General features: G+C 38.8%; 1 protein-coding gene across 1 annotated transcript in view; it reads left to right on the top strand.

Moving 5' to 3' along the window:
* Nucleotides 1-17,957, top strand: part of LOC108317225 (aspartyl/asparaginyl beta-hydroxylase) — a 157,542-nt gene that overhangs the window by 126,287 nt on the left and 13,298 nt on the right. Inside the window, exons 20-22 of the mRNA XM_037745387.1 lie at nucleotides 7,658-7,793; nucleotides 15,807-15,898; nucleotides 16,266-16,399. Of these exons, the coding sequence (XP_037601315.1) occupies nucleotides 7,658-7,793; nucleotides 15,807-15,898; nucleotides 16,266-16,399 (362 nt within the window). The remainder of the gene's footprint in view (nucleotides 1-7,657; nucleotides 7,794-15,806; nucleotides 15,899-16,265; nucleotides 16,400-17,957) is intronic.

Here is a 17,957-nt window from a genome sequence, read left to right on the forward strand (position 1 = left end):
AAAAAAAAAAAAAAAGAATGATGTAGCTCGGTGGAAATCGAGAAAATGTAGGGAACAAAAGAAAAACAAAATAATACCTCTACTATATGCAGAGCAATAAAAGAAGATGTGTATCTGTAAAACAAATATGGGATACTGTAAAAACAAACAACTGAAGACCCAGAAAGGGTTCTCAGAAATTAAAAAGTGTGCAGAGGTAAGACTTTAAAACAGTATTAGAAGCTAAGTTAAGGAAATCTCCCAGAAGGAAAAACAAAAAGGCAAAGATGGAAGAAAGAAAAGACAGGATGATTAGAGGCTCAATTTAACATAGCTAACATTCAGATAAAAGGAATTCCAGGGAGAATAGGTGAAAAATAGAGGAGAAATTAATAAAATTAGAAGATAGTTCAGAATGGAAAAAAATGAGTTTTCAGGTTGAAGGGTGCCAGAGTGCCCAGCCTTTACATTAAGGCATATTGTCATGAAATTTCAAGAAATAGGAAAGAAGGAAAAGGTCTTAAAATCCTCATCATCGTCATAGCTATACTTGCATATAGTGCAAGCACTTTGCACACATTTAATCCTCTCAGGAACTGTTGAAGGAAGTTTTAGAAAGTAAGGCACAGAGATAACTGATTTGCCCCAAATCACACAGCAAATAAGTGATAGAGTCAGATCTCCAAACATGCAGTCTGGCTCCAAATTTTATATCCCTAAGCACTGTACCATCCTGACTCTTATAAAGTTACTGGAGAGGGAAGTATAGGAAGGGGGAGAATCTAGAAGGCATCAGATTTCCCAACAGCAACACTAAAAGTTACAATGTAATGGACTAATCCTTTCAAAATTATAAGAAGATGTTCATCTTGGCAATAATTTCATGGATATGACACCAAAAGCAGAGGCAGGAAAAGCAAAAATAACAGCAAACTAAAATGCTTCTGCAGAGCAAAAGAAACAATCAACAAAATGAAAAGCAATCTATGGAACAGAAGAAAATCTTTGCAAACTATATCTGATAAAAGGGGTTAATGCCCCAAATATATAAGGAACTAATGCAACTCAATAGCAAACAACCGAATAACCCAATTTAAAAATTGGCAAAGGGCCTGAGTAGACATTTTTCCAAAGATATACAAAATGGCCAACAGGAATATGAAAAGGTGCTCAGCATCACTTATCAGAGAAATGCGAATCAAAAGCACAATGCGATATCACCTCACACCTGTTAGGATGGCTATTATGAAAAAAATGAGGTAACCTGTTGATGAGCCTGCAGAGAAAAGGGAACACATGTATGCTGTTGGTGAAAATGTAAATTGGTGCAGCCATAATGGAAAATCATGTGGAGGGTCCTCAAAAAATTTAAAATAGGCTGGGCGCCATGGCTCATGCCTGTAATCCCAGCATCATGGGTGGCCGAGACAGGTGGGATCACAAGGTCAGGAGTTTGAGGCCAGCTGGCCAGCAGAGTGAAAAACCCCGCTCTACTAAAAGTACAAAAATTAGCTGGGCAGGGTGGTGGGTGCCTGTAATCCCAGCTATTTGGGAGGCTGAGGCAGGAGAATCACTTGACCCCAGGAGGTGGAGGTTGCAGTGAGCCGAGATTGTGTGCTGGCACTCCAGCCCAGGTGACAGTGCAAGACTCTGTCTCAAAAAAAAAAAAAGTTAAAAAATACAATCACTATGCAATTCAGCAGTCCTACTTCTGATTACATATCTGATGGAAATGAAATAAGTAATTCAAAGAGATATCTGTACCCCCATGTTCATTACAGCATTGTTTATTATAGCCAAGATATGGGAACAACCTAAATGTCTATCAACAGGTGAATGAAGAAAAACTGTGATATATAAACACAACAGGATATACTCAGCCTTTAAAAAGAAGGACATCCTGCCATTGCAACAACATGAATGAATCTGGAGGACATTATGCTAAGTGACGGAAGCCTGATATAGAAAGACAAATATTGTGTGATATCACTTACATGTGGCATCTAAAAACGTCAGACTTATAGAAGCAGAGAGTAGAGCAGTGGTTACCTGGAGGTGGGGAATGGGATAAATGAGGAGATATTGGTCAAAGAGTACAAACTTTCAGCTATAAGATGAACAAGTTCTGGGGCTCTAATGTACAGCATGGGTGGTGCTGAATGTGTTCGTTTCATTGTAATAATTACAGTGTAGATCAACTCATTGCCTTGTTCACTTTGAATATATTCAATCTCTGTCTACTATATATTTTTAAAATAAAATAATATCATAGTAGATAAAAAAATTATAAAACAAAATTATTTACTAGCAAAATTAATTTATGACCTAAATACCTAACCATACATACTCAAACTTTCAATCAGGTATAAGAGTTTGAGACACTTTTGGAATTCAATTTTACCTGCGGTGTGTCCTTCCTCAGGAGCAACTCGCATCCAGTAATTAGGGAGCCCAGTACCAGGCAGAGGCCAAGGCGAATTCCACGGTCATCACCGTCTAGCAAGTTCAGACAGCAGCTGATCCAGATCAGAGCAAGGCAAATGGCTGTGTGAAGGTTATCTTCAGAAAAAAGACAAAAAAGCAAGGAAGTCAACACTTTATAATGTTTTTGGTAAAAGGTAGAATAAAAGCATCAAGGGATTGTATAGCACTATTTCAGAGTTAGTGAAGAAACAGTGTGAAGTGCATTAGAAAATAAAGCCAATGCAAAGGGGGCAGAAAAAAATGCTGTATGTGACATGAAGTGTAATCATTACAACTCAAGTCAAGCGTGAATGATACCCAATTGTCATAATATTATAAAATCTGAATGTGAATTCACACTGATATATGAAAGATTTGTGAAATTAACTATATTACAAGGATGAATAAGGAAGACATTAAATTCAGTTGATAACCTTCTGTCATAGATGCGTGATAATGCCTCAAATTAATAAATCAAGAATACCAATATAAACATGCTGTTTAGGTATAAGCCAGTTAATAACAGAATAAATATTTTAAATAATTAGCTGGGAGTTAGAATGAGGATAGGGGAAAAGCTGGGGAAGAGACTGCAATTTTCATTATGAGACCTGTAATAATATTTGACTTTAAAAAATGTGTATTTTTTAATTGAATAGAAACATTAGTAAGAAAAATAGTTACATAAAAATGAGTTAGGCTTTAGTTTGCTTCTCAAGAGAAAGGCTTTCTACAAGAAGTCAATTTTAAGAGAAGATTTTAAAAATAGAACTTAGTTTAATTTGATGTTACGAAGAAAGTACAACATCCAGGCGACATGAACAGGCTGTCTGGGGAGATGAGGAAACTGCTCCTAACTGGATGCAGGACTGGGATTCAGGAGAGCTGGCATGCTGTGGGATTCATGAGATCAGAACTGGGAAGTCCGTTTATACATGCGTAGAGTGAAAAATGTAGTTAAGGGGTAACTAGTGAAGCACATGCAGAGTGGCTTTATGAAGCCATGTGGCACTGTAGAAAGAATCAGACCTCTGCTTTCTAAAGTCTCTTTTGCCACAAGAAGAAATGGGAATTAGAAGCTGTTGTCTTTTGGGCAGCCAACTCAAATACCAAAGAGATTATTTTCTCTTTTCAGTTTTATGAAATGGATGAATTTAGAGTCAAGGGAGTAATATTTCAGAAAAGACTTTTACAAATGTAGGCGTTGTCTGCTGTTTGTGAGCCTTCAAGTTTTTCGTTGGAATTCCCTAAAAGCTGAATTGTTTGCCATCGAAGACAACTGGGTGGTATTACTGTAGAGAAAATTCGTATTCTCTCTCCCTCTCCCTCTCTCCTACACACACATACACTGATGTGTATTTGTGTCTCCCCCAGATTCACCTGTTGAAACTTAACTCCCAAGGTGATAGTATTAAGAGGGGGGCTTTGGATAATGATTATGCCTTAAGGGCATAATCCTTCAGGAACAGGATTAGTGCCCTTATAAGAGTCCCCAGGGAGATTGGTTGTTCCATTCACTATTTGTGGAGGCAGCTAGGAGGTATCATCTATGAACCAGAAAGTGGCCCTCACCAGAATCGAATCTGCCAACATCTTGAGTTTGGACTTCTGATACTCCATAACTGTGGGAAATAAATTTCTGTCATTTATAAGCTACTCAATTTATGGTATTTTGTTTTTGTCCTGAATAGACACACACACATGCCGAGTGTATTAGGTTTGATCTTTAATTTCCTCTAACCATGTGAATATTATATTATATGATTCCTTGGTTTGCACTTAAAAACATTTTAGGTCCCATCCCAGATTTCCCCCAAATGCCCATAAAAGCCCCCGTCAGATCTTTCTGAAGTTGGAAAACACCTTCAAGCATATGTCATCAGGCTTAACTGGTGGGATCTTTTGGCTCCCTCAATTTTCCCCACTTGTGAAAGATATTGAACTGTCTTTGAGGCATGCCCTCTGCATGGCACTCACCGGGGAGCATGCTGCTCTCTAAGCACCTTGTAAGTACTCCCGACCAGTGCCCACAGTCACAGGTACCCAGTAAACCTCTGAGACCAGGATGCTGGGGTACCTCACAATTGCTCTTATGCTCAAGGGGAGCAGGGCCCCTTGAGTCCACCACAGCCTGAAATCCCTGTGCCTGAGTGTGACCCTCTCTAATAATCAAGGGGGAGATAGTACAGAGAGGTTTTGGCACCAGCTGTGCTGACCACTAGACTGTGGGATTTAGGCTCATTAACCACACTAGGAATCATTTCATTATCCCTAAGCTGAAGAAATTTCAGCTAGATTAACAGTATGGTTCCTTCCCACTGTAAAATTCTATAAGAAAGCATTGAACTCAAAACAGAAAATAATAAGTGACTGTTTTATAACCAAAATGGACTACATAGTACTGAGTTAGTAGTACTAGTTAGTACTGAGCATATCTAGTGGCATATTAGGGCAGGTGTTCAGAGACACCCTTCTGTACCAGTTTGCCCCTTTTGAGCATGAGTCTGTCATCCAGTACATATGTGCCACACATAACAAGGAAAAGCCAAAACATTTTTTTAAAAATTATTACTATTCACAGAAAAGTACCTTGGCAACATTTTCCAGGGGAGGCTGGGGTGAAGAGGCAGGAAGGGCAATGTTTTATATATAAAAGATGTCTATTCTTAAGTAAAAAATGTGAAATTATACTTAGTGATGCAATCACTTTAACATTTTTCCCTAGAGCTTTGTGCCCTATTTTAGTAACAAAAGATCAGCTGTTTCCAACCATGCCCCTAAATCAGCTTTCTAAAGAAATAAAAGAATCTTCTAAAATACCAGGAGGGAATAAAGGAAGAGGTTGTCCTTATGAGGCACCAATAACCTCATTTGAAAAGTAATTTCATGTGTTACAGAAGCAATTCTCCCCTTGTCTGTGTGACAATTTAACAAGAATCTAACAGATTTATTTAGCAACTTGAACAAGTGACAATATCCACAGTGAGTGTTGGCAATTGAGGTGCATTTGGGAAGATGTGAGCATACGGCAAAATCCTAGGGTGCATTTTTTTTTTCTTTTTCATGGTCTTGGGATTTTTTACATAATGGTGGTATGCTCTCAATCTGTGAATCTGACAAAGTAAGGGCTTTTGAATGACTCTTTATTGAAGTGTGATCTTTGCCTTTTTCTTCATGAACTGCCTACTTGGGATGAAGCAACATGGAAACTAGTTTGTGGACAGAGCCCTAAACCTGGATAAATGTTCAGGACCACTCTAAGCTGGGCAGTGGTAGTAGCAGGTATAGATGTGGTCAAACTCTGCCCCTAGTTGGCAGACAAAATGAACTCCCTTTGGCTCAAAAGTTAAAAGCAGTCATGCAGGTCATGTTCTCTGTGTCCTTGGAAAGTGTTGCAGAACCTGTTTTTCTGCAACCAAGTCAAAGAACGTTTTTGAAAACAACCTCAACTGGAAATTCTTCCAACTGACCACCAACGACCACCTAGCACCAACCAAGCAACCACCTAGAACCAGCCAATTAGCCACCAGAGACTGGTGATCTGCGGCTTAAAGGCCATCCAATCAAGATTCTTCCTCACTCCCAACACCCCTCACTTGCCATCCCCTGGAGTTCTGGCCTTTGTCATCTCCTTCTCCCCAACCCTTCCTGGGAGAGCACTTTCCAACGCTGCATCTCCCTAATCTGCAGCTGCTTTTGAAAAATAAAGTTCTCATTTGGCCTGCACAAGTCTCATTGGTCTTTTGTTAACAATATTAACACAAGTTAATGCATACATGTCATAAAATTATCAAATCAATATCTAACGAAAATCTGTTTCTTACCCTAAAATATTTTAATAACTAATGTTTTCATGTGATATAAAAAGTATTCCTTTGTTTGGCTGTGGCTGGCACCATGTTTCCACACAGATGTCTGTGTCAGAGCCCTCTGGCTGTGCAGCCATCCCGACTCCACATCACTTTCTCGTGTGAAATCATGAGTTTACAGAGCAAGGCTTTGTAAAAACAAAACCAAAAAAACACTGAACACATTATCTTGTGCTTTTCTCTAACCAATAATTGATCATTGTGCTTGATTAATTCAAAAGATAGAGAACCATGTTTTACAAAGAAAATCAGTATGCAACTTGTTTTCCATTTTTGCATCAAAATCTGGTTTTGGGTTTGTAACTTATTAGTTCTAGTCCTATGCTCTTGAGTCACTTAAAATATATCTGTCCCTGATCCTTGTTGAAATCAGCTAACATGTTCCTCCCCGTTCATGAATCCATATACTCAACTATTTCATCCACTTCTCATAGAACATAGCAATGATTGAAATTAACATTTCAAAATTCTAGTTTATCTGTACAGCTTTGTCTCTTTCCTAAAGTAGGAATGCTGTTTTTATGCTTGTCTCCTGATGGAAATCCATCTGAGTTTGCTGCTCAGATGCTCACCTTTGCCTTCTCCTCTACTCACCGCACTGTCCCCCAACTCCCACTCCTAATCAACAGCCAATGTGATGGTACAGATTACCCAGAGGATCTTCCACAGGATCTACTGTCACCTGCCTGGCCGCTCCTAGTCTCTGCTGGTCATAAGCTCCTTTTCTGGAAGGGGTTAAGTCTCCCTCATAAATGAAAAGTCAAGGAAATATTTTTGTTTAGTTGAATGCTAAACACTAGTGCACATATTTGTTTTGCTTTGCTGTTAATTTTATATATCAAATCCTCCAATGGACACTTTTCTGATACCATTGAATGTTTAATGTTGAACATCTTTAATGGCATCTTTGTAAGAAACTCTGTTGAAAGGTGAAATTAAGTCTGTGATTTGTGTTCCAGTTTGGAGGCTGAAGTGTCACGTGGTGGAGCTTGTTACAGTGTATTGATCTAATCTGATCAACAAGATCAGCACTCTTGTTAGGTTGTAGTTTCAAAAAAAAAAAAAAGCCTCTAGGCAAAACTTAAATTGTGGAGAGGATTATACTCTGAAATTTCTAGGAGTTATTGAAATCGTTATGTTGCAAAAACATTTTGTTTGGAAAAATCATGAGATTTGTTTTTTTTATACCTGTGACAAGAAGCCTCAGAGATTTCAATATAAGCAATCTAGATAAGGCAAAAATTTCATTCCTTTCTGAAACAAACCTCAACAACAACAAAAAAGTCATTATGAGGTGCTCCACCAGGCCTGTTTTCATTTTAGTAAAGCCAGAATCTTCTCTCTAGTCTTTAGAAAGAAACTGGAAGTTAATCCGAGATGAAGGCCTTGCAGTGATGGATAAAGCCAAAGGTCTCTTCCTACCTGAGGATGAAAACCTGAGAGAAAAAGGGGACTGGAGCCAGTTCACACTGTGGCAGCAAGGTGAGCTTCTGACTTCTAGATGGTTCTCTGCAGCCAGAGCCTGATGGGAAGTGGGTACCGATGAGAGTCTTCTGGTGATGCTTCCCAGAGCTGGGATTCCCAGGCTTAAATGAGCCCCAAAAAAGCTAGATTTTTGAAATCCATTCATTGTTTTTGAAAAATACTTCTGAGCCTTTATTTGCATGTGAGTAAGTATATAGCTGTGTTTGTATATCCACATGTATATTTGGATAACTATTTATGAATAGTGTTCTGATTTTCTGGTCTTTCCTCTTGAATGATGTGTTACTGACTGTAACCCTACTGTGTAGGCATAATTGAAAAGTCTAGCAGGTGTTATCAGTGTATTAGAAAGTTATGTCCGTGAGTGTCATTCGTTCCTGTAAAATGGAGATGAGGTTGCATGGCAAAATGACATCAACATGGATGAGAGCCGGTAAAAATGGTAAATCAATAGTAGCTGCTGCCTCAGCTCTTCAGGATTAGGAAGTGGTTAATATGAACTTCATATATTTTTAGCTTAACCCAGGTCCAGGCACACATATGGGGCTCCTCTGTGTGTGTGTGTGTGTGTGTGTGTGTGTGTGTGTGTGTGTTTTCAGTGAATTGATATCAATTTTTAAAATGTGAAGCATTAAATTTTAAGACTTCAATTTTCTCTTTGAAAAGCGGAGTTAGCATGGGTTGACAATAACTATACAAAAGTAAATTTATTTTTAAAACTAAACAGTACGTGCTGCATATCTTCAGCTATAGAAAACAAATTCAAAGTATGATAGGCATCTAATTTACCCAAAGGGCAAATAAGGACAGTGGTTTATCTCAATTATGCTTTCAGAATGGTTTCTATATAGGAAGAAGAGGAAATACTTTAGTAATATTTTCAAGGATACTCTCATCAAAAGAGATAACCACAAAAAAAAAAAAAAAAAAGAAAAGGTGACTATCCACTTTTTGCCAACAAGTTTTTTTAAATGGAGCTGTACAATCCATATGTGGGCAGTATGCTCATTTACCTCTGGTGTCTCACTAACATGAGTCCATTCTATTGGTACTTATGCATTCTCCTGATATTTAGATTTCATTAACATCCTTATGCTTCACAGAATCTACTTGGTCTCCTAGAGCAATGCTTCGGAATAGTAGGCATCCTAGCATTAATTTCTAGAAACCATAGTTTCTGGGAAAAAAAAAGTTTTTTGATAATATGCAAAGTATTATAGGACATAAAAAGCTTTAAGCAAGAAAGAAAATAAATCATGGAGTCAATAATTTTGTTGGAGGTAACATTATGACTTCTGCTTTTTCACATAGGTAGAATATACCTGATTTTCCATGAACTACTTAGAGTAATTTCTTAGAATGTATTTTACTTTCTTGGTTAAATTCTTATTCCTATTGAATGGAATTTACATGTTCTTTCTTTTTCTTTCTTAATTGTATCTATCCTGTTGTTTAAAAAACTCATAAGTTATTTCTCACTTACATGATTATTTCTATATATTTTCTAATTCCTGCATTTATATTTTCTCTTCCTTCTCTTGTTCTTTTTAGTTTTGGTTTATTTTTCTTTTAAATATTTTGATTGGAACTCGTTAGTAAATTTATTTTCATTCTTTCTTAATAATAAAAGCATTTAAGGCTGTGCACTGACCTGACCTAAGGCTATGCATCCAAAGTTACACCTTTGGATGTATTCCCTATACTGCAATATTTGGTATTTTTCTTGAGTTATTATCAAAAAAAGATTGCATTGCTGCCCCAGATTCCATGTTGGCTTAAAATAATCTATATGTATATGTGTCTGTGTGTGTGATTGAGCATGTGTTTTCCAATCTGTTGTAGTTGCTTCAACATTGATCTATTGATTGACAGGATCTTGCTCTCTTGCCCAGGTTGGAGTACAGTGGTGTAATCCTAGCTCACTACAGTCTCCAACTCCTGGGCTCCAGCAATTCTCCTCCCAAGTAGCTAGGACTACAAGAGCGCATCTGCATTCCCGGCTAATTTTTAAAATGTTTTTGTAGAGATAGGGTCTCACTATATTGCCCAGGCTGGTCTTCAACTCCTGGCTTCAAGTGATCCTCTTACCTTGACCTCCCAAAGTGCTGAGATTACAGGTGTAAGTCACTACACTCAGCCTGCTTCAAATTTTAAAACTGAATTTCCTAGTTTTATTTTATTGTGATAAAGTGATAAAATTTACATGGTTTCCCTTTTAGGAAGATTTTTTGAAGTTCTTTATGGTCTCTGGTTTGTGGTTCCATGCTTCTAGTGGGGGAATCGAATAACTGTTTTCTAGAAACAAATTCATAGTATAAAGAATAATTTTGGGGCCAGGCATGGTGGCTCATGCCTGTAATCCCAGCACTTTGGGAGGCCAAGGCAAGCAGATCATTTGAGGTCAGGAGTTCAAGACCAGCTTGGCCAACATAGTGAAACCCCATCTCTACTAAAAAGACAAAAAATTAGCCGGTTGTGGTGGTGCATGCCTATAATCCCAGCTACTCAGGAGGTCAAGGTAGGAGAATCACTTGAACCCAAGAGGCAGAGATTGCAGTTAGCTGAGATCATGCCACTGTACTCCAGCCTGGGTGACAGAGTGAGACTCTGTTTAAAAAAAAAAAAAAAAGAGTAAGTTTGATGCCAAGTATTATCGTAGCTTAGACAATTACACAGAAGGAGGATAGCATCCCTCTCAGGTGCTGTGGTTCAGAAATAGAGGAGGGGAATTCTGAAGTGGAAGGGGTAGGGGCGGACATGGTGGGGAGGGAGGTGACAGACCAGTTTGCTTAGCCACATTGAGAGCTCAGATTTAGACAATAAGTTGATGAATATCCAGCTCAATAAAGACTTAGCTGTGGTCTAATTAGCAAAGCATGCTGCTGGGTAGTCGAAGGCCTAAAGCTGAGGCTCGAAGTTTTGTGAAGTAAAATCTACTATGGACTGAACTATGAATTTTCCCCCACAAAATCCATATGTTGAAGCCCTAACCCTCAGTGTGACTGTATTTGGTGATAGAGCCTTTAAGGAGACAGTTAAGATTAAATAAGGTCATAAGGATGAGGCCCTGTCCTAGTGTAACTGGTGCCCTGGTAAGAAACAGAAGAGACACTAGGTATGTCTGTTCTCACACTGCTATGAAGAAACACTGAGTAAATTTTAAAGAAAAGAGGTTTAATTGACTCACAGTTCCACATGGCTGGAGAAGCCTCGGGAAACTTACAATCATGGCGGAAGGCACCTCTTCACAGGGCAGCAAGAGAGATAATGAGTGCCAAGCAAAGGGGAAAGCCCCTTATAAAACCATCAGATAGCATGAGAAGTAACTCACTATCAGGAGTTTCCCCCACTAACAGGATGGGGGAACCACTCCCATGATTCAGTTATATCCACCTGGCCCCTCCCATGACACAAGGGGATCATGGGAACTACAATTCAAGATGAGATTTGGGTGGGGACGAAGCCAAACCATATCACTAGGGATGAGAAAAGGACATGTGATGACACAAGAAGGTGGTACCTGAAAGCCAAGAAGGGAGGTCTCAGGAGAAACCAAGACTGTTTACACTTTAATCTTTGACTTACAGCCTCCAGAACTGTGAGAAAATACACTTCTGTTGTTTAAGCCACCCAATCTGTGGTATTTGCTTGCAGCTGACCTAGAAAACTGATACATTCTCCAAATAGTTTCATTAGGACTGAACTATATTCCTTTTTAAAGGAAAAAAGACAGAATCAGCAAATATGCATAATGATTTTGTTCCCCAAAAATATGTTTTTAAATTGCTATGTGAATATTATGGAACATCTACTTTGCTCATATTTTAATAAGGGCCACCAACAATGATTAAAATATGCCACGCATGTGCAGTCATTTTTTCTTCTAGAGCCCACGAGAAAGGTGCTAACTGACCCCAGCAGCCTTTCTGAATAGGCTGAGGCTAAACCTCTAAGTTCTTCTCAACACAGTGTTCTAGGTGGCTACTATATCAGAGTTGTCATGCAAAATGGAACCTGTTGTTGCCCTAGAAGCAGAGCTTTGAAATTTACAAAAGATAAAACCCAGGACACCAGCTCCATGAATGGCCCTCACGAAGTATATTGATGTGTAAGTGATATATTTAAATGATTATTTCAGATTTGCATTGACTGTTAGATCTCATTCTAGGGCTATATTCCCAAAGAAGCAAGGTTTATTCTTGAGAGTTACTTTAACCTCGGTGAGAAATAATCAAACAACACCACAGCCACACTGAGTTGCAGATGCTGAGCATTTCTCTTCATGTTGAGTTAACTAGTTTGCTCTTGCATAGCTGGCTTCTAATTTACAATGCAATAAAATGAGAAATTATGATTTCTAGCATAGGCTTTGGAAACCAACACATCTAGGTTAGAGTTCCAGATGTACCGCTTGTTAGCTGTGCGATGTATGCATGTCCCTGAATCTCTGAGCTTCAAATCCCTCATCTGAAAAGTGGCAAATAGTGCCTCAAGTATGAGATTGTTACTAGGATCAGTGAGCACTAGATTAAAGACTTGGCACAGTTATCTAATATGATAGTAATATTACATTTTTATGGCCTAACAATAGCACATTGTGTAATAACAGCAATGGAGAAGTGGTCTATGGTTGAGTTAAGAACATAAATTCTGTGTCCAGTCTGGCTGAATTGAAATTCCTGCTCTGCTGTTTACTGTGTAACCCCTCTGTGCCTCAGTTGCCTTTCTATAAAATATAACATTAATCAAGCCTCTCTTACTGTGTGCTGTGGACATCAAATGAGGCACTCTCATCATGTAGAGTGGTTCCTAGCCTGTGGTGAGCACCAAGGAACTGTTGTTGCATTTCTTGGGCCCTCATGATCAGATGTGAATAGTTAAAATGACCAGTGACAAAGCACAAATGCTTAGAGTCTACTGCACAGGGAATCTGTGTTTACAGACCAGAAAGATAAATGTGTCTGAAGGGCTAGAGGTGTTTCCTAATTCTGTGAAAATCTCAGGGACACAACCCATTTGGTTACCCATTCATTACCTGTCATTCAGGTAAGGCACATCTGATCTCCAGGTAGCACATGCTCAGCCACGTGGTGCTTGTGAGAAGTCCAGGCCACCTCTGGTTGCTCCTCAAGCCACCAGTTTCACTTACTGCTGCCTGGATGTCACAGAGCTCAGAACTGGGGACTCCTGCCAAACAGTCCTAGGCCCTGCATACCAGAAGGCTTGGAAAGCCCGGGCTTAAAAATGCTTTATGATGACTCATACGTTTATGTAATATTCACCCAAACTGACATTTACTGTTCATCTTGGGGAACTCCATTAGTAACTAATAATAGCAATTAACATTTTATTCAATTAAGAGCCAAAAAGGTTACTTAGAAAAAGCTAAGTTGTTTTCTAAAACATTGAGCTCCATTTGATTGGGGTGAATACCTTTTAGTTGCATTTTTTGTAACTCTTATTTTATTCTCAATATATGATTATCTTAGGACATAATTAACATTAATTAAATAAAATTAAACTCAGCTTTAGATGTAGCAGTGTCTTGTAGGAATCTTGAATAGGGAATTAAAATGTCTCTGACTTTTTAAAATTCCATTGTTTTACTCCCCCATGAGAGCAGATGATACTGTGTACATTCTGAACACACCTTCCCTACTAAGCAGGGGATTCATAGAGTGTAAAGAAATTTGCATAGTTCAGGATGCTTAAATGATATGTCCCGAAATCTGTGCTCCTGACAGTCATGCATAGAATATGTCCTCTCTCAAAAATCCCTTCTTCATTTAAATCCTATTCTTTATCATCATATGAAGGATGATCTGGATATTGAAAAAGACATTAAATTCCAATGAAAAATAGTGTTTTGGCAACTAATATAGTCCTAGAAATTCATTTCTAGGTTAGAAATATAAACCATTTTCCTCTCTTAGGGGATGTATTAGTTTCCTGTGACTGGTGTAACAAATTACCACACAACTTAATAGCTTAAAACACAGACACAGTTATTATCTTGCTGTTCTAGAGGTCAGCAGTCTACAATGGATTACACTAAGCTAAAATGCATGTGTCACCAGGGCTGTATTCCCTCTAGAGGCTCCAGCTTCTGGAGGCTGCCCACATTCCCAGGCTTATGGCCCCCTTCCATCTTCAGAGCCAGCATGGCCAGTCAAGTCCTTCTCATGCTGTATCACTCTGACACTTACTCATCTGCGTCCTCCTCCCACATTTAAGGATGCTGTGATTCACCTTGGGTCCATCCAGGTAATCTTGGTTAAACTCCCTATTTTAAGGTGAGATGATAAGAAATCTCAGTGCCACTTACAACCTTAATTTCCCCTTGCATGAAAGCTAACATATTCACAGGTTGTGGGATGAGGGTATGGACATCTCTAGGAGGTGACTATTATTTTACCTGTCACAGGAGAAAAAATAAGTACAATTGGTCTTTGAACAACATGGGTTTGAGCTGCATGGGTCCACTTACCTACGAATTTTTGTCAATAAATATATTGGAAATTTTTTGAGATTTGTGACAATTTGAAAAAATTTGCAGATGAACCTTCTAGCCTGGAAATATTTTAAAAAATTAAAATCCCTTCCTGAAATACCACAGGGGGAAAAATAAATTAAATTAAAATCCTAGCTATTTTGGAGGCTGAGGTAGGAGAACCACTTGAACTGGGGAGGCAGAGGTTGCTGTGAGCCAGGATCACACCACTGCACTCCAGTCTGGTGACAGAATGAGACTCCATCAAAAAAAGAAAAAGAAAAAAGAAAAAGGTATGTCATGAATACATGAAATATATATAGATACTAATCTATTTTATCATTTACTATATATATATAAATCTATTATAAAGAAATAAAATTTATCAACATATGCATGGAAGCACTTACAGACCATACATAGCACCACTCACAGTCAAGAGAAGTATAAACAAAGATACAGTGTTAAATTTAACTCCATTAAATTAACTCCATTAAATTAACCATAGTACAGATTGTACTACTATAATAATTTCATAGCCGCTTCCTGTTGCTATTCGGCAAGCTCAAGTGTTTCAAGTATCTGCTTAAAACACCGTGTGATACTATCATCTCCATGTGAGCTGTTCCTGTCTCTGGTAAATTGCGTATCACAGTAAAAAGTGGTCTCTCATGGTTCTTGTGTATTTTTCGTTGTGTTTAATGCAATGCTGCAAACCTTGAATAATACCATGGGACCTATACAAAGAGCAACTAGTGATGCTGGAAATACTGCCAGGAAGCAGGGAAAAATCATGACCCTACAAGAAAAAGTTGAATTGCTTGATGTGTACTGTAGATGAAGGTCTGCACCTATAGTTGCAGGCCATTTCAGACAGACAATTCATCTTGTAAATAGATGACGTAAACTTATGGCATCGATACATATATTACAATACTGTAAAAGTATTTTCTCTTCCTTATTATTTTCTTAATGCCATTTTCTTTTTCCAGCTTACTTTATTGTAAGACTATGGTATATAATACATGTAACATACGAATTATGTTAATCAACTATTGATAACATAGGGTAAGGCTTCCAGCCAACAGTAGGCTATTAGGTGTTAAGTTTTTGGTGAATCAAAAGTTATATTCAGATTTTCAGCTGCATGAAGAGTTGAATTCCCTAACCCCTGTGTTGTTTAAGGGTTAACTGCCTTTAGCGTGCATCTTGTCCATTAGACATTCTTAGTCAAAACAGTCCAACACCGAGTGAAGAATCTGGATCTCTGCTCTGCCAGTCACTACCTATTGGAGTAAGACATGTCTTCTTTTTTTATTGATTATTTTTCATTTTTTTCCAGTAAGCCTTTTGCATTTTTACTTCATCTTATGTTTACTCAGTCTTCTCATTTCTGCAGTGAGGATGACATATAGCTCTCACCTCATCTAAATGGGATAAGTTAAAGCTTTACTATGATTTGTTTCCAAACATTATGTTATTTATTCTAGGAAGAATAACCATTATATTATTTATTCTAGGAAGAAGAAATGAGAATGCCTGTAAAGGAGCTCCTAAAACATGTACCTTACTAGAAAAGTTCCCTGAGACAACAGGATGCAGACGAGGACAGGTACCAAGAGTGTCATGCTGGAAAGAACACAGTTAATTGTCAGGAATAAGGGCGTGCTGAGCTTTACAAAGAAATGATTATTTCCTTGGGCCAAATGACTGCCTCTTTTTACATTCCCTCTTTAATGAAACATAATTTTATGTGGTTGACGTCAGAATTGAGGGTGGAAAATGTTCAGTGTTTATTGCTTTGTGAAAAATGTGAGTGCCTATTTTTAGTTCCTTACAAAGAAATAAGATGTGAATATAAATATTGAGTCTCACAAAGGCTCTAATCCAAATTGACAGTAATTTTGTACTGTCACCTTAACAGCAGTTCCTCCACACCTTGATAAATGGCTGAACATCGTGTCATGTTTTCTGTGCAGATCAAATATTCCATCATGCACCCTGGGACTCACGTGTGGCCGCACACAGGGCCCACAAACTGCAGGCTCCGAATGCACCTGGGCTTGGTGATTCCCAAGGAAGGCTGCAAGATTCGATGTGCCAATGAGACCAAGTATGTATCCTCTGTCATCCGTCGTATCCATCACTGCTAAGGGTGGGAGTTTGTTACAACAGAGCTGTCTTCTGTTGTATTCCTTATCTTCTTTTGTAGCTGAAGTAGACTGGAGCAAAGTGGTATTCATCCCTTGCATCTGTATCCCTTGTTGGTGCTTTCTATTAGCCTGGAGAGATTGTCCAGCTCTAGGCCTGCCCTCCGTCATTTCTCGGCAGAAGACGCATCTGGTTGAGGAGGTTTCTTGTTTCTCTCTCTGAGTAGAAAGATTTGCATTAAGAGTCAGCCAACGTGTATTGAGCCCCGCAGATGTTATGCATTGTGCTCACTGCTTTGCAGCTTGACTTATTCATGAATACAGAAAGTCCCCCTAACTGAAGAACTCACCCCATGATATTTATATGTTTTGCTTGAGAGGAAACGGTACCGCTCAATGAAGCTGGCTGCCTTTTTCAGATCCCAGCTCTGCCACCTAACCTGTGTAACCTTGGCTAGTTTCTTAATCCCTTCAAGCATCAGACTTCTTGCTTATAAAATTGGCAGTGATAACATCTACTTTGCAGATTGTTATATGGATTAAGTGGAATAATGCCTGGTGCTTAGTCCATGTTCTGGTATCAGCAGAGACGTGATGAATGTTAGATCTCCTCTCCCTCCCTTGCCTGTTCCGTTCCTAATCATGACAGGTTTTTTTGAACAAACCATACTTGCTCTGGTTTCTGTACATATGATACTGATAATCTCTGTCCCTAGAATGGCCGTCTTTTCACCTGTCCAAAATAAACCAAAATTACTAAGATCCAAATTAGTTTTATAAAAATAGAACCTCTCAAGAGTATATATCCTCAGTAATCCCATTCCCTATCTTCTATTGCTCTTTATTCATTAATATATATTACCCTTCTCTCCAGCAAGCTGTATGTAAGCTCCTGGAGATCAGAAACCAAGTTATTGTCTTCATATACATTCCTTTTTGTCCTTAGTAGAGGTCTGAGTGGAGGATGAGTGTTCAGGAGTCTGCAGAATTGTTTATTTGGTTATTGGCTGATAACTACCTTGGTCAGCCCATGGTGCTGTAGGAAATTCAGAGATGACTCAGAAGGGTGTGCCTGCTCAGGAAGATAAGGCCATACGGGTCATAAGAGAGGTTCACAGATGGCCTCTCTACAGATAAGCTAAAAATACTACAGGTGGCTTCATGAGCAGGAGCCGAGAGACAATCAAAGGATGACAGAAATGAAAAGGTTTCATGAAGACAGATGAAGGAAGGAGAAACGAAGGAAATGGGACAGGAAAGGTAGAATCAGGTGGACCAGGAGGAGGAATCAGGGATTACTGGACAGGTAGGAGTTTCTTCAGGCATGGAATGAATCTTGTCATACATTGGGAACTCGTTTTGGGTCTTCAAGGTCTCTCTGCAAAAGTGAAAAGGAGCAGGGACACGTTGGGGGCTTCAGGGAATTCAGAGAGGAGGTGGGAGAATGCTGGAGCAGTCAGAAATTGACAGGGTAACTCCTTGGAGATGGCATGAGAGCATGAGGCGGTGGAGATGGAGAAG

This window comes from Cebus imitator, unplaced genomic scaffold (assembly GCF_001604975.1).
Source record: "Cebus imitator isolate Cc_AM_T3 unplaced genomic scaffold, Cebus_imitator-1.0 Scaffold199, whole genome shotgun sequence".
Taxonomy (NCBI): Eukaryota; Metazoa; Chordata; class Mammalia; order Primates; family Cebidae; genus Cebus; species Cebus imitator.